At 45.5% G+C, this 23,443-nt stretch overlaps 1 protein-coding gene across 5 annotated transcripts in view; it reads right to left on the bottom strand.

Annotated features, from left to right (window-relative positions):
- The window catches only part of LOC309717426 (teashirt homolog 1-like), a 35,922-nt gene that overhangs the window by 6,865 nt on the left and 5,614 nt on the right, over nt 1-23,443 (bottom strand). The window contains exon 1 of one of the 5 annotated variants that reach the window (XM_082551994.1): nt 5,516-5,561. The exons of the other annotated variants lie outside the window; for them this stretch is intronic. Within the exon in view, the coding sequence (XP_082408120.1) occupies nt 5,516-5,525 (10 nt within the window). The 5' untranslated portion in view covers nt 5,526-5,561. Of the gene's footprint in view, nt 1-5,515; nt 5,562-23,443 lie in introns of those variants that run through there. 5 annotated transcript variants of the gene reach the window in all.

Genomic DNA, 23,443 nt, shown 5'->3' with positions numbered 1-23,443 from the left:
AAACAGCTAGCTGGCATTGTTCAATAAGTAGACACGCAGATACACAGACAGCAGGAATGAGAAGCAGCAGATCAGAAATATCCCTGGGTGAGTGACAAAACACAGACTGCAGCAGGGAGGGGCTTCGAACGATGAGCAGGTCGCCAGGGAACCCTTTGACGATCCCTGTCAATCAATTCCTGTCCTGCCATGTTGTCATGGAAACAACAAAGAGGGAGATATCAAAAGCCCACAGACAAAAGACTGGCAGAGACAGACATCTGTAAAAATCACAGGCAGCAAGTGGACGGCTTCGCAAGCCATAAACGTACAACGTTCGTGATGAAACTTGAGTCTGAAATAAATGATCTCTCCATCTGTTTTGAGATGCTGCATGAATTCTGACAGGATGCTAAAACCCAACAAATATTAGAAGCTACGCATCAACTCAATCACCCGCAACTTGAAGAAGTGCGATTGTGACTGGCGGCCAGATTAAGCCCCTTCTCTTCTCCTGGATGCACATATGCAGAGCAACACCAGCAGCAAGGGGCGGGCCCGGGAAGGGCTGGCGTGCCGTCCCTGGCGGTTTGGTTTGCCGAGTGGGTGATGGCTGTGAGCAGGGCCATCTGCACGGGCGCCAAAGCGCCTGTCACTTTTGCTCGGGGACGTGCCGCCATCAAGGAGACAGGCGGCAGTGCGGCCAGGATAGGACTGCAGACTCACTGTCACAAGCAGCAGCAATCAAGCCCGCCACCAGCCACGCCAGATCACCAGCAACAACAACAACAGCAACAACACGGGGAAAGGAAGCAAGACTTATCCACCCAGTGTCTCTGATCTCCTGGTACCTGCTCAGAGGGTTAATGTAGCGCTAACAAAAAGGCTTATAAAATTTGTAAAGTAGCAAAATGGGTTTGTAGAAGCCCCTTTAAGTGTTGTAAAGAGCTCTTTGAAAAATGCATAATGCACAAATAGATTGACATACACACTTAATAGAGCTGTAATGCATGCATTATCAAAGGTTTTCATGTCTCTGGTTACCAAATACACTTTGGAACACAGACCCTTATTTGATTAGAGATAAGAGCTTTAAAAGAGCTCAAGTATGTGTTTTGTTCCCATCTGCCTCATTTATTATTATTCATATTTAAATGAGATAGTTCCTGAAGGACTACCCAACTAATGCACCCATGAAGCACCCTTGATTCTAACTTCTGCCTAATATGTAAAGATTGCAGAGCGCCGTGCGCCATTACAGATGTTTGCTATCGCAATCCGTGATCAAGTTTGTGCGTTTAACGCGAGCACTCAGGGACCACACCAGAAACGAGTCTGTGCAGTGCCCTGTTATGTTTGATATCATGTTTTCTGATGAAAAGTCTGCGGTGAACGCCCTGCCTGCTGCCTCAACACAACACTGGGCCTCACAGCGAGACAGAGCGATGGACCTATGTACAGATCATCTCTTAAACATTTTCTCCGTCTACACGCAGCGTAACTTTTTGTGTGTGTGTGTGTGTGTGTGTGTGTGCATGACTTTTGTAAATGATAGCAAATGAAATATAACCAGCGGGATACGTCAGCTTTTTTGGCGAGGAGCAGAGCAGAAACATATCACTCCTTTTCAAAACTTTGTATCTTTCTCCGCCCTACCCATTTTTTCCTTTTTTTTTTGCTTTCTCCTTTTTCTTTGCTGCGAGTCTGCTGGTTGTTAAATCAATAAAACTCTCTGTCAGGCTCGCAGAGCTTCACCATTTGGCCGCTGTCAAAGCCAAACAAACCAGATAAGAAAGGCAGAAAGGCGATGAAACGAGCGAGAGAGAGGCAGAGGGGGGGGGGGGGCAAGAAGGGGATGAAACCAGTCAGCCTCCCCTCGCCACCACCTCCGTTTCACCAGCAATCCCTCCTTCTATTTATTTACACACATTTCTTTATTTATTTGATGTGAGTTTGGGAAGAGGGGGCAATCACGGCAGTCATTTGCGGCACTAATGTCCAATCATGGGGCCCTTCACTCATGTGATTTAGGCAGTGCAGGAGTGGGGTTCGCGGCGCAGAATGGTGCGAGGAGGGTGTAGAAGGCGGCGGTGAGGTGGGGGGCAGAGGCCGTTTAGGCCGGCCCCTAATAGGAAACTGGCAGTCTTATTCCTTCCCCAGATTCTGTTTGTCACCCCGCTCTCCATTACGTGCCTCCCAAGCCTGATGGCTTTGGACAGGAGCTGATCAAAAAGCCATCGCTTGACCTACACGCCGTGGCAGAACGAGACTCACGTCCTGCGCAGGGAGAGGAGAAGATGAGACAGAAGAGGAGAAGGAGGGGTGTATGTCAGTGCGTGGTGCAGAGCTGGAGAAAGAGGGAGGGTGATAGCTCTCGGACCGGGACAAGAGGGCTGTAAATAAAATGACATTATTATTTCCTCTGTCCCGTCATGTAGAAAAGCCAATTATGGTAATGCTGCTGCCAGCGTGTCAGAGGGAATGCTGGGATGTGCTTCCTGTGAAGCGGCTAACATGAGAGCAATGCCCTGATCAGGAACACAGGCCTCAGTTTGACAAGATACTGAACAGATAGGAAGAACAAGAAATAGCGAGGGACAAGGGAGAGAGAAAGCGAGAGGGGTAAGGCCTTGTTTGCTTAATAGATAAATATTAATACACCTGGATGGATTGAGGACCTATAGTCATCTATTCACTTTCAAATAGTTCACTTTCAACGAGGTGTAGAAAGTAACAAAATAAACACCAGTGAGGAGGTGTGTCATACAGAATCTTATTAAGTTCAGCTTGGTGATGTGAAAATGATAGAGATGCCTGAGAGAAGTTATCGACCCCAAAAGTTCATGAATTATATTCTGTCACACCTCAAAATTTGACGAGATGAATTATGCAAAGGCGACGGTGAAAGAGCCGGATATTGAGGGTGAAGGCGATCATTTACTTTAGAAGCTAATTCGTTCTCATCTCATCTCAGGCTTCTCCACGGTATCCCGTTCTTAAAAATTCCTCCCGCGCTTGATAGGGGTTCTCTCCTTAAAATAATTCCTCAGCTACCTTTCTCCTTTAACTCTCATCCATTAGCCCTTCTTTCTCTTTTTCTCCCACCCTCCTCCTCTTCCTCCTCCCCTCTCCGGCTTTGCTCACACGCCCACATGGGCCCCTCCCAAGCGGAATAATGGGAGCATATGGCCTAGGCAGCACCTACAGGGCCTTAAATAACTGCTGCAGCATTCCAGCTCGCTGTACCAATTTATCTCTCTCCCCCCCTTCCTCTTTGCACCCCATTTCAAAACACTTCTAGCTTGAGTTGAGCTCAGCAGACAGCAGCGGATGGGACATGTTGTTCTTCAGACACATAGCAACATAATGGACTGACACAGAAAGTGGTGTAAAAGTGATTAAGCGTCGTGCGCACGGTACTGGTGTTGAAATCCAGTTTTATTGGCAGATATTCACTGGCCTTCTTAGCGATCATTTTGCACCGGCAAATACCTCAAGTCGTGTTGCGTTACGGTGAGCTAGTAGCATTATTTAAACTCACTGCAGTGATGCTTTAGATGGTGTTGTGTGTTGAGTGAGCTGAGTGTATACATATCAATGCTGGATCTTTATTTGCCAGTCTGTCCGTTTAAGTTCTTGGCCGACAGCTACTGAAAGCAAAGCATATGCTAGCTGGAAGTTGTAAGAGTTTCCTTTTGGTCTTTGAGAGAAAGGAGCTCAGGTTCAGTGTGTTTTGAAAGAATAAAAATGCATACAAAGCGTCCACTTAGTTGCCTAAATTCTGTTCACCTGATGAGATTACTGTCCTATAAATGTGGGGCTGAAGAGGCGCTAACCTGCTACAAGTCACACTCTCGTGTAAATATGTCCCGCAGATTTCCTTCTATACGACCTTAAAAAGAATGATATATGGATTAATGGGCAGCTCGTGTTGGAGTGTTTATGCACACGAGTGCCATGTAAGTGCCTGGGCAGGTGTAATGTCTAAGTAGAGGGGCTGAATGTGTGCGCAAATGAGAGAGAGTGAGTGCGAAAGGTGCTGCTGTTTTATTTATAGAGCCAGCGCTATTTATACCCAACTCAAAGATCAGTTCAGAGAAGCTTGCTTGTGGGCCACAGCCAAGATCACTCTCCATTACGGTGCATGCTTAACACCAAAACACACACACGCACGTACACTCTCGCCTATATGCGAGGTGGGGCTGCGGTTGCCATCATATCTGCTTTGTACGTATACACACAGTAACAAAACAATGTGATTTAGTGCGCATACGGTACAGCCATGCATTCGTTCACAAAGGGGTGGATGAGGAAGGGGAGAGGGTGGGGGTGCACGGGGGTGAGCCCACACTGACTGACTGAGTGTTCTTCATGGAGTACAGCAGGCTTTAACATGCTCAGGGATCAATACAGTGAACCAGCGCCAATCGATTGCAATTCATCTGGCTATTTTTTTTTTTTTTACATTTCATTCTCACCCACTCACACTGCACGCTGAGCAGCAACCCTGCGAGGCAATACATAAATAAACATACACACATTTGCATACAGAAGAACACACACACACACACCTGAGCCGCTGGAATGATGCCCCCCCCCCCCCGGCCCCTTGCAAAAGCGTGTTCAATAAACCCGTATGGAATTTATTTATTTTTATTGAGCATATCAGCCCATCCTGGTCCTCTCTGCATAACAAGGCCTGTATAATTAAACCATAAATTTCAGTGCGCTCCTTTAATTACCACAGACAATGTCAGGAGGCAGCAGGGTAAACAAATGGCTTTGAAGTGAGCGAGGGAAAAAAAAAAAAAGGTTCGACACAGCAATGGAGAAGCTGTTCATTTTGGTGAGAATGTTGTTGCACTTGAAAAGGATGAAATGTTAAAAAGAGTGTACGTGCTCGGGGAGTACAGTATGTATTTTTTTTCCTCCCTCCTGCCTTTTCTAAGAATACTTTTGAGGGATGCAGTTTTGTCTCAGAGTGAAGGAAGAAACAATCAGCGCATTGCTGCAAGCATGACGACGTGCAAATATGTATGTCTGGATGAGCACAGTACACTTGCGACTACTAATAAACTGAGTAATGGAGTGGGTGTTTTGGGTGTGTGTGTGTGTGTTTGCATTTGTGCCTTTTTTAAGCCTCTTTTTCCCATGAACACACAGAAGATGCAGATGGTACGCTCGTGTTTATATGTAGTTTACGGGGAAGCCAAGTTTCTTGAGTATGACTGGAGACACCTTTACGGTCTTCAACAGCATACATCATATACAAATGTGTGTGTTTGTGTGTGTATTGTGCACACGTGTGTAAGCTTTAGGTCAATGTCAACACACAGACCTGTTTCTCAGCAGCTTAGCTAATTACACAAGAGCCCTGAAGGCCACTTAGAACAGGTTAGCTAATTAACAAACAGGCTGATTGCAGATTAATTGAGAGGTGTTCCTAATCTTCACCCCTAAATGCAATGACAAATGCTAACTGGCACTAATTAGGCTGGTATGGAGAGCTGAGAGTGGAGGCTGTATTTACAGTTACCGTGGCTCATATGGATGTGTGGCTTGTATCCAGCTGCCTCTTTCAGACCTGCCAACAGGTTAAAGCAAATGAAACTTTAGTGAAAGTACGAGGAGGCTAAGAGGTAGTGAAGACAGCTTCATCAGCAGCCTTTTTAGGCTGCAGTGCGATGTGGCCTCAGTATGCATGATACATTTATGGTATTTTCTGTGCGCAAGAGTAACTAATACATATTTGAATAGCTCACTTATATTAGAATGTGAATATTTACTTATTTGCAGAAAGAGAGGAAAATTGTTCAATACAACACTGTGCAAAATTGGTGGGACACAACGGATAACTATAGGCCACTGGCGCCTCTAAATGTGGAACACTGCATCCTGAATTATTATTACAACTGGCAGTAAATTTTTTTAAGTGCTGCTTTTTTTGCAGTCTCTGTGAAAGAGAAACATGTCCCACTTTACCTGTGGGGATAGTACTTTTGAAAACTCCCTCTCATATGTCTATTGAAAGCCTACTGTTAAGACTACACTATTTGCAGTTTGACCTTTCCCTGCGTGTGAGGATTGGTTCCCTCAGCTTCAGCATGAATGGCGCGCACAGAACATGAAACCTGAAACGGTGTCAACACAATGGGTTAAGGTGGATTACAAGGACAAAATAAAGAGAAATAGGACCCTCGGTGGGGATCTGAACCGGCACCCATCTGTGGATGATCACCTGCCAATAGAAAATGTACTTTATTCACAAGCCACACACACACAATCTTGCAATTTTCACAGCCACTAAAACTACTCCCCAAGGCCCGACTTCTTCTAACTTCCATCTGCCTAGAAAAATTTATCATTCAGTTCCCCTGTCTATCACACACACACACACACACACACATACACACCTGTGCCTTTTAAGCTGCCCACCCTCCCCAAACATGCACACACACTAAGTTTCCACCTGGACTCTTTCAACCTCTGACCCCACCCTCACTCCTTCTTATAATCCTTCTCTCCATCCATTGACTTCATTGCTTCCGTCTTTCTTTTGCAACACCTGCGCTTTTAAATCCCTACATCAGGATGGCCCATTTTACCTGAACAAACACACACACTGCCAGTAAACACACACAGAAGTACCTACACGTCCTTACCCAGATCCCAGGAAACACACACAAACGCAAGTATGTACAAACACACACACACGCACGCACACACACATGCACTGTCCCTGACAAGACAACAGCCAGCAGCAGCTGCTTCCATCTCCTAGCAACAGCCAGCCTGATAGATGACCCAACGATGGATAATTACCGTAAATCACCACAGCTCACACACTAAAGGAGAGAGAGGGGCAAGGGAGCTTAAGAAAGACTGAAAATGTAAGAGAGAGGGAAAGAGCGGGGATTGAGAGGGATCAGAACTCGAGGGCTTGGGGCTGGTCATGTGTGCACTAATGCACATTGATGAGCTCAAATTCATCTGCTTTTTAAAGCACACACACACAAACACACACACACACGTATACATTTAATTCAGACAACATGCTCTCTTACACACATGCAAAGGTGCTCACCGTATACATAAACGTGTGTGTGTGCAGCACACAAACACAGTCACACAGTGTCAGCGCTGTGGCTGTAATCTGAAACCACAGGCCCCACCTTCCTATAGAGGAGCTTGTCTGTCACAGGTTCCCATCTTTTTGCACAAAGGTGCCTATCAAAGGCCAGAGGGTGCTGTACAGTGAGTCTGCGCAGTGCTCTAGAGCACAGTTAGGAATGGAAACAGCAGGCTGCTGCTTAGAAACTCTGACAACATGATTGCCTTTGATTTGTTTGAGAAGTGTTTGATTTAAGATATTGACCAGATGGATGCCAAAAAGTTCTCCAAACATGCTCTTTTTTTCTTTTATTTGGAAGCGAATGTCTGATTTGAGAATCATTCCTATTTTTTTTAAAACCCTCTACCGACAATGATAAAGCAGATTTGCATAATGTCACATCCAACTACTGACATGCAGTCTGTATTCCATGAATTCTAAATATAGCAACATGACAAACTACCTCCAGAAGAACAAAGTTTACTCCAAATTATCAACAGATCTTCGATATGCACACGCAGCTGCTCCATTTACTTCCCCATCATTTTCAGCTCTCCCAGACATGCAATCTGTCCTTCTCTCTCTCCCTTCTTTCTTTCCTTGCTATTCTCCCCTCCTTCCCTCATTCCCCGACTCCCTCCCTGTGCGAGTCCTGGCTGCTGCAGACATTTGATCTGGCTGCCTTGTGATAGATTGACAGGTAATGAGGAGGTTGAAGGGGCGTTGGAGACAGGAGCAGGTGTTCAGCACAGTCTTTTTGGCCAGCACTAAGCTGCCATGTCCTTCACTGCTGCACCGCACCACTCCGTTTCCTCCTTCTCTCACTCCTTCTTTCCCTCCCTTCTTTCCAACATTCCCCCCCCCTTCTCTTCCTTAGAGAAGAGGACTATGCAATCCATCACACGTTGACACGGTCGGACATAGACTGTCTTTATATGGGAAAAATGCATGGGCCGTGGAAATAAATAAAGAATAGAACATCGTGTCCCATGCTGGCAGCAGCAAACTAGGCCTCGGACTGATCACTCAAACTGTGCCGTGAGGATGAGACTGATTTGGAACATCCGCCTGTAGAGGAGACCAATAATGGCTTCTTATAGCAAAGCTGGCGCTGACATGACTTTTAATGCAAAAAAAAGTTTCCTTTGCAAAATAAAAATGCTTTTGTTTTTAGAAACACCAACATTTTCACATGATTCTAAAGTACATTTCAGAGGCAGACTGTTCAGAAACTCACAGGAGTAAATTTTAGGTATGTTAGTCACGTTATATTAAAAGAGGACTCCCTTACAAGCTTTACAGTACATAATGGTCTAACTCGACACCAATCGGAGGCAGATTTTGACCTGTTTCAGTCCTGCTGACACAGCAGAGCACCACTCTGCATCACACCACACAAGCTAAACAGGAGGATAGAGAAGAGAGAAATCTGATGAGTTGGGAGACGGAGCAGAAATCTGAGGACGAGGATGTGAATGATTGCAGTAGAGACAGCTTTTTTTGGGTCCAACTGTTGAATTGCTACTTTGCTGCATTTATGTGTTGCACTGATTGAATTTAAAATGAGTTATTCTCAATGATCAAGAGCAACAAGAACATTTTGTGTTTAAGTTTAACCCCAAAATGACCTCAGCTTGCTGTAATTGTTCAGAATCAGCTAATATTTGACAGAAAGTCATTTGTGAAGCTTCTCTTGTGTCGGGCAATTTCCTGACATACGCAGACGCAGGATTTAAGGTAGAAATGAACGGTTGCACCTTTGAAACCACCTTAAATGCAGTAACAGAAACTTGAATTGTCGTCATGGGAGCCAACAGGCAGAGACAGCCAGAGGAAAAACAAGGCTTCAGGCTATAAATCCAACCCTCCAGTTTACTGCCCAACATTAAAGGACATGTCACCCTCCTAAATCAGATCACCAAGAGGAGACAGACGGGCTAAAATGGGGAGCATTTGCATGTTCAGTAAAACATTCCTAAGAGCTCAACAAAGTGCTTGACCACTTTCTTTTTGTTATATCCTGCAGTTAAAGATTGTTCATACAATTTGAGATACGTACAACGTGAAGGAGTCAACTAGCTTTCTGTCACGACACACCATTCTGAATGAAAGTAAAGATAGAAATATTTATCGAGCTTCTGTTTTTAATCAGCCTCCCTAAAGGTGGATTTAAACACTGAAACTAGCACTTGGTCTGGTGTCTGACCCACGTTTCTTCCTTTAAATCTACAAAAACAGCAGCTTCACCTGGACAATCTAACAGACAGTTTAATTATTTAATATAATGCCAGATAAGAGTGTGTGTAGAATTAAAGAGGAAGCCACCAGGCTTAAAATTAGCCTATCCCAATTGTCACCCTACTCAAAGAGAACCTGTTTTCTGAAAAAAAAGAAGTCATTGACGTGCAATCACATTCAAACACACTCGCCTGTCAGTTTATAACTCTCCTACTCTCACGCACTCACACACACACACACACACACATACAGACCAAACATCGGCCAACACACAAATAGACACCCACACATACACACTTTTTAAGCCCTTGCCTGGCATCAGCTGTCACACAACCTGTCTCAGAGAACTAAGCAGAGACAGACGCTGTCAACTTAGAGTGCCTCAAATGCCCACATCCACCCAGGCAGAGGAGAAATCAAGCCTGTCTCCCAGTATAATTTGCGCTAATCCTTCATGGGAGATAGTAAAGTCTATGGCATATCTGCCTAATAGCATCAGTCACCGGCAGGTTCTAATCTCATATTTAGACCCATTTCCATCACGGACTGACGACAAAAGCACCAGCACAAAGTGTGATTACCTTCTTATTTTTTTTACATTTCTGCATGACTTGACTCCTGATAATAGTTCGGTAGGGAGGTGGGGAGGGGTGAAAACACGAGAAGTAGAAACTTTGAGGTTCTTTTCTTCATGGAGGAAGAAGAAAGTCATTTCTACAGAAGACAGGTGGGCAGAAAAAATGGAGTAAAAGTAAGTGGCAAACTGTATCAGGAGAGAAAAAGTGGAGGTAAAGAGAGTGAAAACCTTTCAGTCAAGAGCCTGCCCAGACTCACACACGCTCACATTCACGTTAACACATCCTCATGCACGCACACACCCTTACAGACTCGGAGACACAAACACACACGCACACACACACACTTCTTTTCAATGCGTTTACAACCTGTGGTGTTTGTCCTGCTCTACTGGCTGCTTTACCGCGTGCATTTGAATGCCGACTGGAGTGCATCCCTCTCTTTCAGACAGCGCCATAAAAGACGACACACACAATGAGGGCTCTTTTCAGCAGAGTGGGGCTGCCTGGGGGTAGGGAAGCACCTCCAAAACCGCCACAGCACTTCAACTCTCAAGGCACAATGAGGTGCTAAGCCTTGATGAATAATGAGAGATTATTCATAAAGATGACAAACAGAACAGAAACCAACTATACAAAGTGTTGCGATGAAAAGTCCTTTAGCTGCAGCTTTCCCTCCACAGAGTGTGTGTTGACTGTGGCCGAGTGTATTTGTGTGTGTCTCTAAGAGTGACCTGGCGAAAGGAGGGAGACAAAAAGAAGGGGAGGTAGCGCAAGGATCCTAATGAAGCCGTAAATCAGAGTCTGATGAGAACAGACTCTGAAGGAGGATCACATCAGTGGAGATCAATGCAGACAGCTACACACACACACGCACGCACACTGACGAGAATAGAGATGAGAAAAAGCCAGACGCAAACACATGCCAGCGTTCCCAAGTGTGGCAGACTTATGAAGGTAAAAGCAAGTACATGAGAATAAACACACCCATTCATTTCCAAACACACAAAATGACACACATACACACACACATACTCATCTAAAATCTATTAAACTCCCTCTAAGTTTAAAGCCCATCTTCCCCCAAGAACTCACCCGTGGGCTCAAGAGTCCCACCTCCTTGTTCAATCCTGCTCGTCTGAATAATATCTGCTGTGATGAATGGCGCCATAACTCTGATATCCACAATCAATCTCTGCTTTAAAGACACATTCATCTTGTGCAATGCTGAATGGATTTAGGGGTGGGGGTGGGGTGGGGGATGCAGAGAGAGGGTGGGGGGGGGGGGGGGGTTGTAGGAGGTGGTTGGGTGCTTGCCTGACCTCCCAGAAGGAGGGTGGGTGGGGCTCGAGGGTGCTGATGGAAGGAAGAAGGGGAGTCAGGTTGGGAGGGCTGCACTGAGTGATGTGTGTCAGTTCACATCTGGCTACAAAAATAAATGAGGCTTATGAAGACAAATGAAAAGGGGCTGTCTCCCCAGTTCCCCCCCACCCACCCCACCGCCCTGACGCACACTCAAACTCAGACAGACAAGAAATGCACAGAGAGGGATGAAAAAAAAGGGGCGAAAAGACAAAGAGGAAGAAGCAAAACAGAAGAGCTGAGAAGAGACCGAGTGTATTCACCGATGTAATGACCTCACAAGGATAGTGATGAAGTTCTGGTGTCGATGAATGCATATGCTGCTTTAGTATGAGCTGAGTCATCCATGGGTGCCAAAAAAGCTATGGTGGTGTAGCGTATGCTGCCTGAAATGATTGTTTTATCATACAGTAGCTAAACTTGACTGCGCTCTTTGCACTAAAAAAAAAAAAAAGGGAAAACAAAGAAATTAAAACGGCCACTGTGTGAGTGCAAATTCTCAGCCCTGAACTCACACCTATGGCTGAGGATACAGAGGCGGGGGGAGGGGAAGTATTTAGCGGGCTGGGGGGCTTTTAAGAGTGAACTATCCATGACCTGTTAGAAGGGTCATCTGTCGGTGACACTGCCACTCAATATTCTTCTTAATGATGTACCACGTCTTTTAACCCCAGCAGACAAAGTAAGGAAACATTACACCGTCAGGAGGGCTCCCCCACGTCTTCTTCCTCCCTCCCCGCCCCATCTTTTTCCCCTCTCATTCACTCTCGCCGCTTTGCTCACCAAGTTGTAAGACCCAGAGTTGGATTTTTAATTATTAAACAGAGAATTCCAGCCAGAGAGTTGTTCAGCTCTTTTTCAGGCTATATGATCTGCCAGGACCTGGCTGGAGTCTGCACAGTGAGCGCCATATACCCTGTTTAGTCTGGTTGTTGGAAAGCGAAAGTAAGCGCACAGGCACGGCTTTCAAAGTAGACACGTGCTGACAAGATACATCAAAACTGTATTTATCCGGACACCTTAGCATGCCTTAAAAATATCCTGTCACTTACTAACCAAAGAAAAAAAACTTTTACTTATTCGATGATTTAATGTTGATTTTACCATATTTCTTCTCTTCAAAGAAAAAGTTTAATATACCACATAAAAACACACGAAAACAAGGCCTGCTCTAAGGCATCTAAACAGATGATGATGATAATCAGGCTCTGGCCTCTCTAAATACATAATATAACCTGATTGGAGGAAGGGAAGGGCACCCAGGTAAGATAGTTCATTGATTCGGGAAGTGGCTGCAATGGAGTTAACCCTAGCTGAGGTTATGATGGGGGTGGATGAAGGTTTGGGATGAAAGGTGAGATGATGATTGATGAGAGGAAGCAAGAAAAAGGAGTGCATGCAGTGAGGTAAGACATTAACGGAAGAAAGTAGTAGTAGAAAGGCATGCCACAACTGGACCGACACTGTTTGCTGTAGTAACCGACACATCAGCTACAACGGGCTTTCCTATGTACGAGCTGTTCTGCAGAGTAATGTGCCCTTAAACAGGCCCAGTGCGTTCAGTGCCGTGACCCCCGCGGACCTCCGACTGGGTCCCGAACAGCCAGAAAAGCTGTAATCTCTCTGTCAAACAACTCTTCAGTAGCAAGTATGGAGTGTGTTTGTGCATATAAATGTTTCCAGACTGCATCGACAATTTAAAAACGACAGCAAAAGAATGACACGGGGGAACCAGCTATTCCGTACGGAGGGTGCAATAATGACATTCAGAAAGATAAGGCGGGTTTTAAACACGTCAGAAAAACAAAGGTAAATATTAATAGCATCATTTAGTGAGAAATTTGTGAATGAATGTATAAAAATATCGGTAGATGTTGTCAAACCGCTTGTAAGTGTTTCTGAATACCCTCCCAACTTATTGAATATTTTAATTATTCTTTCAGATTTTTTTTTTCAAAAGTTGGCTTTGAAGATATAGCCAGCGCCTGCACTCAATGGGTCAGCCCTGCATACACAAACACACAATTGTATACACACACAAACACACACACACACGCACACAAACACAAACACACAAAGCGGCTGTGTGAGAGTAGAGGGAAGACAGAAACATTACAGGGCCCGTTTTTTTGGAACCAGGCAAAGTGAGTAAGGAGGGTGGAGGTGGTCAGGAGGGGAGGCAGGGAGAAGAGAAAACGAGGAGGAGAGTGAACAGCGGGGGCGGGCTGAAGGAGTAGAGATGAGGGAGGAAGGGAGGGAGGGAGGAAGGGAAGGAGGGTGGGTTGAGCGTTGGAATGAACTCTCTCAGGCTTTGTGGTGCACGTTTCCCAAGGCCCCCGCCTGGCCCCTTTGATAAATGACACATGTCATTCTGTCAGCTTGTGACACTGCAGCTGGGAGGCCCTGTGATGTATGGCTCTGCTGAAAAAGGAAATCAACTTTTTTCCCCTTCTCTCTCCCTCGCTCTCTCTCTCTCTTTCCTTCTGTCTCCCTCCCTCCTTTCCTCAGCCCAGCCTGAGTGCATGGCCCTTTTATATGAGGATTTAGGTTTCCTCTGGTCCAGTAAGCCCCCACCGCCACCCCCCAACACACACACATAGGCAGCGACAGACAGGCATGCATGCAGCCAGGTTGCGGCTGGTTTGTTCTCACGCAGACACACACACACACACACACACACACACACACACACACACACACACACACACACACACAGATACACACAAGCGGTGACGCAGCTATTATGATCGTGTTCAAAGCCGTAACCTGAGGAAAAGAGGGCAACGCCACATTGGAGGTAGATCCAGGATTTATGGCTAAAAGCCGAGGAAGTAAACAAAGTGCGCACTTTTTAATAGGCAAGGGGGTGGGGGGGTAGCAAGATTCCGGTTGGGCAGGATGGCTGGTGTCTCCCACTGGGTCATCTGTCATCCATGTGTCTGACTGGGAGTACGAGCACACACAGCTCTGGAAATGTTGCGCATGCACGCACACTCCCACAGGAACTGGGATGAACTGAGAGAGGTCTGCCACACACACACACACACGCAGCGTTATACAGATGCATACAGTTTATATGCAAACAGATAAATATTCACACACGCCAAAAGACTTTTCAGAGCAAATGCTCGCACTATCAATCTTGAAATGGTGGAGAGAAAAAAAAGAAAAAGAAAACAAAGACATGATGAGATTTTATTTCACAGGGCAAATGAGTCTAGCCAATGAGCTGCTCCCGTGAGGCCTGCCCTAGCCCTCCCTTCCTGGCAGATTAGCCTATCACGGCATCCTATTGACCTCTCTACTCCATGCACCGCCCACGCAATGGGTGAGCCAGCATAAAGACCAATCTCTCTTTCGCTTTTTCCCCCCTCTTGCATACACACTCCCTTACTCACACGCTCTCTAATCATATCCCAGTCTTCCTCTTCCTCACTCTCCCCCCTTCCAGTTTCTCTCTCTTTACACTCCTCCTCCCTTTCATTTCTCTCTCAACGGCTGACCTGTTATCAGTACACTGGAGATTTAACGGCCAAAAAAAAGAAAACAGCCGAGCGCGAGTCAGGCGTGGCGGAGGGACATTTCCCAGTGTCGCTTCTCAATCTTCATGTGCTTTCTCTCTTTCTCACACACACACCCAACCACCCACTACTGACTTGAAATCATCCAAATGTCTTCACTAGCATTTACTCCTTGCAGTCAGGTACAAAAAAGAAAATACAAATCACGATGAGGTGATGGTTGTGTTAGTACGAAATCACAGGAATGAGGAGCAGGATCCAGGCCATTCATTGGGCTGCAACACACACTAATGAGTAAGAGTTCACTATGTGTTGCTATGGGGACTAGGGCTACTTTGACTAAAGGAGAGCAAAAGAGCCTGAAACACCGAAAGACAGGGAGAGGAGAAAGAGAAAGAAAACAGCATGAAAAGGAAGACGTTCGTGAGGATCCAATAGACAAAGGAGGGGAATAAAGAGTAGAGTCAGACATATTTAATAGATTTCCTTGCCACATATTAGAGGATGACCCATAAGGCAGGTCTAACACTGTGTACCAATTTCATCATCATGTGCTTATTGGAGAAATCAAACACAATGGTGTCATGAAAGGTAGCCGGATTTAACTTAATGTAGCGTTCTGATTGGATTACACAACAGGGCAACAATATTTTTAGCGTTCTTATTATTATCGTTGCTATTAATATTGGCTTATTGGCTTAGAGCATTTTAATAATGTGTAATTCTGGTTGAACCACAAAATTATTTACATTTTTTTTTCGGTGGCATGAAAATCGTCAGATTAATACCATGCAGCATTTTAAATACCATCTATCTGTACCTCCCGGCAGCGAAACACTGATATCCTGCATAAAAAGGTTCATATCTCTTTGAATTTAAATAGAATATGAAGCCAGCCGAAAAGAGAGAAAAGAGAGCAAATAAGAACCTGCTTCGTTCGGACCGTGGCCACCTGGGGGTCACGACCTGCCTGCGACCCGGTCGGATGTGCACTCTGGCTGGGGTGGGAGTGTGTGCAGCAGAAGTGTTTGGAGAGGAGTTGGGGGGGCCGCTAAGCTGGAGCACGGACACACATTTATAAATGCCAGAAGGCCTTCATGATGCTGTCAACAGCACCAGTGCAGGAGGGGTGGGATGAAGGTCCACTGGTATAACCCCCCCCCCCCCCCCTCCACGTTAACAGGCCGCCTCTGTGACCCCCACAGGATATTGCTATACACATGCAGACAACAAACACATGAAAACACTGCGCTGTTGCCCCTGGAAGAAAATCCCTACCCCTGGAATAGTGCAGCCACTGTAAGCCATTTTGTTTTTGTTTAGTCTCCTCTTTGGACAAAGTTCGGCCTGAGTGGTTTGATTTTGTCTTTTAATCACAGCTGGAGGACAGGAAGAAAGAGGCACGAGGAAATGAAGTAAGGGATATGACAAGAGGGGCAGTGTGTGGAGGCAAGAATCCGGGAGAGCGTGTTGTTGCAAGCGCGTATAAAAAGCTAGCAACTTTGGACTCTGAGGTCAGTTGATAAACACGACATTGACAAGTCAGGAGCAAGGACGGGGGGCAAAAATAAAAAAACCCTCCAGTTTCCCTGATCTTTCTAATCTGAGCCAAGCATTCACCTCAATTAATCACTGGAATTGTTACACCATGGTAATACTGAAAACAATCTCCATGATCACACGCACAAACAAAATTTCAAATTGCTATCATCCATCTCACCTGCCCCTGTTAAAAGCACACAGCAAGGGGGGGGGGTTGGACTGTGTATGTGTGTGTGTGTGTGTCGGGGGGGGGGGTATAGATGGCTGAACCATTTGTTGGCTTCCTCCCCACCCCCGTTCCCATTCTAAAGGCCCGGCCAGCAAGATGATGGTGAAAAATTAACGGCAGGCAGCCAAACAAGTAAAAGCACCAGGGCGAAGGGATCAATGTGCGGCATCCATGGCGGGAGCAGCTATGTAAAACACTTGCCTTAAGTCAGCCGCATCCGGTTAATATTTAATCCCTCCATCCATCTCCACAAAGAGCGTTTCCCTTTTAGCTTTAGCTGCCGTTTACTTTGATTACACACAGCTGTTTGGGGGTGGCTGGGGCCGGGGCGGGGAGGAGGTAGCGGGGGCAAAGCAGGAACGATAAGAGAGAGCATGGTGGGGTGATTTGCATGGGGATGGAAAAATATTCTCAGGTTTGATAATCGCTCAGAGCAGTCTAGTGCCAGTGTGAGACAGCAGAGAGGAGGTAGGCCTGAAAGAAAGAGTGAAATAAACAGAGAAAGAAGAGAGAGAGAGGGAGAGGTGTTAGATCTGTGAGGATGAGGGGAGGAAATAGAGGTGATGCTGAATGAAGCTTAGGAAAAACAAAACAAAAAAAAACAAACCGAGTTTCACTCCGAGGGGGTTGCCTTATTTAAAACAAGAGATATGCAAATACAGCTAGGAGTAGCAAAATAACACTGATATTATCTTCCTCGGTTATTTTCTGTGGCAAATTATTTCTAGGGAGGAAATCCAAAACTGTAACTCCCAAGTGAACATGCAAATCCATCTGCGTATTCCTGGGGAGCCTTCGCCACTCGCTCTCATGTTGCTTCTTGCGCGTTGCTGTTTTTGCTTCCCTCCTTTAACCGACTGAAGTTTCCCATGTTTATTCTGCACCGGTGCTGAAAACTGCACATTACAGAAGCCGAGCAGTAAACTACGCAGTGTCAACAGTGTTACGCATAGGCGTATAATAACTTCATATATATGCATGTAACGGTAAATTAGGTGATATGTAATTAGAAATAATGGCAAATGTAAAACTGAACTTTGCGTTTCCTGCTCTGCTACTTACTGTGCGCAGTCACCACTTGGCTGCCTGAAGCCTGTGCACATAATGCTTTCGATTAAACTTTACCAATTACCGAGGGAAATGACCTACATGCCGCTGCACTGATTTAAACCCTTAAAAATTGAGAAAATATGTCAAATGTGGAACACACGCCACTTAAATTTGAGGGGGTTTTTTTTTGGGGGGGGGGGGGGGGGGGGGGGGTTGTTTGTTTTTTTTCCACCTTAATGCTAGAAGCCTGTCGACTCAAATGTGTTTGTCAGCCAGCGGGTTTACTGGAAGGAAGCCCTCAAGATGGGCAATGGCAACTGTTCATTTTCTCACTCGCTGACCTCAGCTCCCCACTTTACAATGTGGAATAAAAAATGGGCCCGTGTTAGCCAAGAGCGCGAGGAACACAGAGGGAAGAAGAACCAGCGGTTAGGTTAGTCTGCAGCTGCTGCTGTTTTGCAGAAGGTGAACTTAACATACACTGTGTATGTATGACGCACACCAGGGATGAAACGAAGATGCTTTTTTTTAAACCTGTGGAACAAACTGCATAGCGAGCTTGATCTAGAGTTTTGCTTTCGCCTACCGTCTTTGCATCGTTCTGGTATTATTCAACTACCAGAGTGCGAACCGGCCTACAGATCGAGGTTAAAATGGGGAAAATACCGGACCTTCCACCCATCCGCCCAACACTCGCTTCACCGTGATTGCTAATACAGCGAGCTATTGATCAATGAGTGCCTGCCGCTGGCTGCTGTTTCAAAGGGGGAGAGAACAGGGGCTGCAGGGCCTGTGACAACCCTGACAAGGGTAAAGTGTTATTTCTCTCACACACCGACAGCTGGACAAGGGGTGGGGAGCGGAGGAGAGCGTTGGAGGGGAATGTTGTAGGGATGGAGGGACATGTGCGTGAGTCGGGAGGGGCAATTCGGCCGGCCAGGCAGTAATTCTTAATTGACACCTGTCAGGATAATGGCGGCAGTCACAGCTGTTGTGGGAGAATTTGTCCATCGTCCCGTTCATCTGTGAGCTTTAATGCCCATCCTAAAAGCTACACCCCACCCACCACCCACCACTCCACCCCATGCAGCAAATACACAAACACACACGCACAGATTTCATCTCCCTTCCCTATCCTAAATATCCACCTCTCTTGAGCTTCACCCACACGGCCAATCTTCTTTGGTGCTGCTGCTTGGCTAAACATCGGTGCCCACCGCTGTCATCACACCATCACACATCCACCCCCCCCCCACACTCCATAACAGAGGGGGGGAAAAAACCCCACACTTAATCATTACATTGCTGTATGGATTTAAGCCATGCTGAGATAATTTAGTATTTGTTAAAAGACAAAAAAAACCGCGCTTTTCAACTCTTTCACTCCCCCAGCTGCCTCCTTTTAAGCGTGTCATTCGACCCTGACAATCTCCACCTAAGTTTGTCCGCCGAGGTACAACCAACGGGAAAAATGAGGAGTTTAAAAAAAAGAAAAATATATATTTTTTCAGCCAGCTTCCTTTTTGTTTTTTTGGTTTTGTTTAGCCCCAACACCAGAATTCCTTTTTTCTCTTTGCTTTTGATTGGCAGAAGAAGAAGAAGAAGAAGAAGAAGAAGAAGAAGAAGAAGAAGAAGAAGAAGAAGAAAAAAGAAGAGTATTTATCCAGAAGGGAAAGGGGTGGGTGGGACGGGGTTGAGATGAGAAACATGCTGGAGAGGGTAAAAGAGCAAGAAATAAAGGGAGACGGAGTGCTGCAAAATGAGAGGGGAGATATGTGAAAGAGTCAAAGAGAGAGAGCGAGAGAGGTAGAGGGAGATAGAGAAGAAGAGAGGGAGGAGAGGGAGGAGTGTACAGGGGTTGGGTGTCCCTGGATGGGGCTCTTGCTCTTCTGTAGTGGGCCCATCTCGTTTGTCTTGTTTGTTTGTTGGCATCAAAGAGCTGCCTCTCACTCCCCCTGCTAACTGATGTAATGAGTGGGTAAGCGACATGTTTTTTTTTGTTTGTTTTTTTCCTGCGCCGAGGAATTCAAATACTTATTAAACAAAATATTCTGTAATTGCTCATCTTTTATTGATAGTAGTAACATGTTAAATTTGGCTCTAGCAGACTTTCCCATAGCCTCTCGAGGAGGCACAGCACTGATCAAGAGAGCAAATTTACCCTCGGCAAATGTAATACTTTACTTAAGAAAATTTAAGATGTCAATTTTTGTGCTGTAAATGTTGCATGACTACTTCTCTTGAACGTTTCCCCTCTTATCCTCCTCATGTCTCAAATTATGTGCCAGAGGAAAGCAAAAAATAAATAAATAAAAAACACACACACAAAATATCAACAGTTTTTTTTTTTTCATTAATGAGCTCGGAGGTCTTACATCCCTACTGTGGACCCTTAACAAACTGTAATTACTCAGCACAACACAAATATTACATAGTAATTAAGCACACTTAACAGAGAGCTGATAACGGCGACAGCAAGTCATTTATCAAAGCTTTGAGTCCTTTCTGAAATTTCATGAAAGTTAAGAAAACGAGTTTGTTATGCTGCTGCAACATTGAAAAATGAGAACAAAAATTCTTTATTTTGTGGGGAAATTGTTTTTCTATGGCAGTCAGGAATAAGACTGCTTGTCAGCCCAGTCCCAGAGGGCTGCTTTCTATCTGTTTCAGACTTGATTTTCTCAGACTAGCGTTTTTTTTTTCCTCCTTCTTTTTTGGATCCCATGACTTGCTGCTGTTTTTATGTGCTGCAAGGCAGGCAACAAAGCACATCTGGCTTCTTTAATGATATGATTTCCCATCATGCTAAGCCACCTCCATTATGACCTCCCACAGAGACATGCTGGCTGCACTTAAGCATTAGGTGTAGGTGTGTACGTGCGTTTTTGTGTGTGTACGTGCGCGCGTCTGCCTGACTGTCTGTGTTTATGGTTGACGGTGTGCATGTGTGTGTTTAAAGTGCAGCGAGGGCAACACACTGCTAGTGATGGTAGCGGCGTGCCCCGAGGGCAGGTTTTTGCTGCGAATGCCCCGAAAAGAATCAAAAAGAGGAAAAAGACAACGAGGGGCATTAGCGGTATGGCGTGAAATCTATCTTTTATCCATATGAACCACAAAAGCTACATGGTTACAAGTTTGCTAATATCATCTATCTTGTAATTAGTTATTCCTGATAATCCATATTTTTTTTTAAAAAAACATTCAACAAACCTGTTGATCTTGAAACCGTTTTGGTTATGTTTACACAACTAATATTTGCACATTCATGCAAAAGAATTACAAGGATGACAAATGAAACTAAACCATGTAAGAAACTAATACCACACACAGACACACACACAAACACCAGGGGCACTCGTGGTGACTCGAGGCATTAGAAGAGCGAGCTGAGCAAGTTTGACCTCTGACTGGCTCAAATCCCAGATGTAAATTTAACTGCTAGTTTGGGAGGGTGGCGCAGGAGCAAAAGTGGCTATTGACGAAGTCGATCGATGCCACCTGCTAATGACGCCACCGCTCCAATTAGTGTAACCTCTAGCTGAGTCCGCACACACCGGGCTAAATAGAATGGCCAGAAAACATACAGTACATGCGAGGTGTGTGTGTGTGTGTGTGTGTGTGTGTGTGTGTGTGTGTGTTGGGGCTGAGATGAAACAAGGCTGCGGTGGATCGATAAGTGTTCCCGCTCTGTCTGATATCCCTCCTTTTTGACTGGGAATAGTGCAGAGATATAACAGTTGAGATATGAGAAACATGGCGCTGCTCTTGGAGCTTGTTTTCCTGCTCTTGCAGTGATGTGGGGGGTTGGGGGGGGGGGGGGGGGCAGAGGGGCAGGCCACGCTAAAAAGGATGACTAACATGGCGTGGTTACCGTTACACTCGTTGGAGTTATTCATTCCAGGAAAACTAACACCGGTCAGTGCTAAGCTACAAGCTCACACACACAAACACGCACACTCTCACCTCATCTCTCTCCCTTTCCTCCTCTTACACACTCACACAAACATGCACACACTTCTTTTTTTTTCCTCCTTTTTTCATCCAAATCTAACATAAACTTCTCATTTCTCAGAAGCTGTGCAGCCTTTGAGCCATCGGAAGTTAAGCCTTCCAACTTTCAAGCGAGACACTAGTTCCTTTCTTGAAAAAAATCAACTTTTCATCAAAACAAGACTGTTCTAATTCTCGGAGGGGGGGGGGGGGGTATTCAAATCTGGCAACACTGAGTTTTTTCAATAAAATGCACACACACACACACACACACACACCTAGAGCCTATGCAGTGCAGTATTCCTCAGGACACCGGTGCAGACAGAAGGGTGAGTTGATGTTTGTGTGTGTGTGTGTGTGTGTGTGTGTGTGTGTGTGTGTGTGTGTGTGTGTGTGTGTGTGTGTGTGTGTGGGGAGGGGGGTGCCACATAAATCTCAGCGTGCTGATTATTTCGAGGGGAGAATATCACATAACAGCATCGTCAAGTAAGAGCACAAAGGTCGCTGTGTAATCTTAGCTACCCCGGGCATGCAAAATCATTAATCCCCGGGCACTGTGATTCTCCAGCTCGGAATAAACTGGAGGCCTTCAGTGAGGCGGGCGGCTACAACACCGAGCTGGGAGAACGTTCAGCCAAAGTACGAGGAGGCCGTTCTATGAAGTGGCAGTGATTTACTGGCAAGGGTGGGGGTGGTGGGGCTGGTGGGGCCGCAACACACGCAAAAGTGTGAAAACTTCAACAGAACGTCGAGATTTTTAAAAATGGTTCCCGGGATTACTCTGGAGCGCTGATGCATCAGGCGGTTAGAACAGGCCTCAGCCGTGTCATTAATACAAAAATAAATAAAGCTCTCGCAAGAGTTGAGAAATTTCCACTGAGAAAATTACAGCAGAAAATAAGAGGAAACTTCACGAAAAATGCACTGCATTAATGATAGTAATAGTAATTTTTTTAAAAACAACCCGAAAACGATTTTCGGCGTAACCGAAAGAATTCTAATGAAAATAAAAACAATGGGACAAGCAGAAAATTAGCAGAGAACAGAGGGATAGGCTGCAATGTGGTGTGGCTGGTCTGGCTCGCTTATTGCAAGGTTATAGGAGGTGTTGAGGATGGGGGCGTATGTGTGTGTGTGTGTGTGTGTGTATGGGTGGGGGGGGGGGGGGGGGGCCTTACTGAGGTCATTAACTGGCATTGTCTCCTGATGTGATTAGTCAGGTAGCAAAGTCCATTTGTCACCTGCACAGGCAAATTGAGTTGGTGCTGCACTAGGGGCTATGGGGACTGTATAATATCAACTTGATTACATCAAGGCAGCTGTGGACTTGACACCTTACTGAATTTGTCAGCATTAATCGTTAGGGCCTGTCACAAATCCATCAGCTCCACAGATAATTAGGGCTCTCTCTAATGAAGCCAACGGGATGCAACCTTACCCCCACCACCACCACCACCCCTTCCCCACTCTATACACACACACACCGTTTCTCTTATAATTAACCATCATGCAACGGAACAAGAGCGACTATCTCGTCGTCTCTTTTCCCTCGTCTTCCTCATGTAAGACTATGCAAGCCTGCCTACCATGAAAGGCGGCGTCACTGCTTTCTGTCCTTTACTTTTTTTGGTTTTTCCTCCTGGCCTCTTTACCTTTAAATCAAGGCATCGACTGTACGAGGTGCACGTAGTAATGCACAACATCCATCTTTGCACAAACAAGAACACCAGGGTGTGTGTGTATATATATATTTTCACAAACTTGCTGATTCAGGTTTGCAAAGTTTCTTCACATCTTGGTTTCCATGTTCTGGAATTCCTGCGTGTGAATTTCCTGATGAAAATTA

This window comes from Aulonocara stuartgranti (genome assembly GCF_965226115.1).
Source record: "Aulonocara stuartgranti genome assembly, chromosome: 11".
Lineage (NCBI taxonomy): Eukaryota > Metazoa > Chordata > Actinopteri > Cichliformes > Cichlidae > Aulonocara > Aulonocara stuartgranti.
The sequence above is the reverse complement of the archived record's forward strand: the minus strand, read 5'-3'. Positions and strand labels throughout refer to the sequence as shown.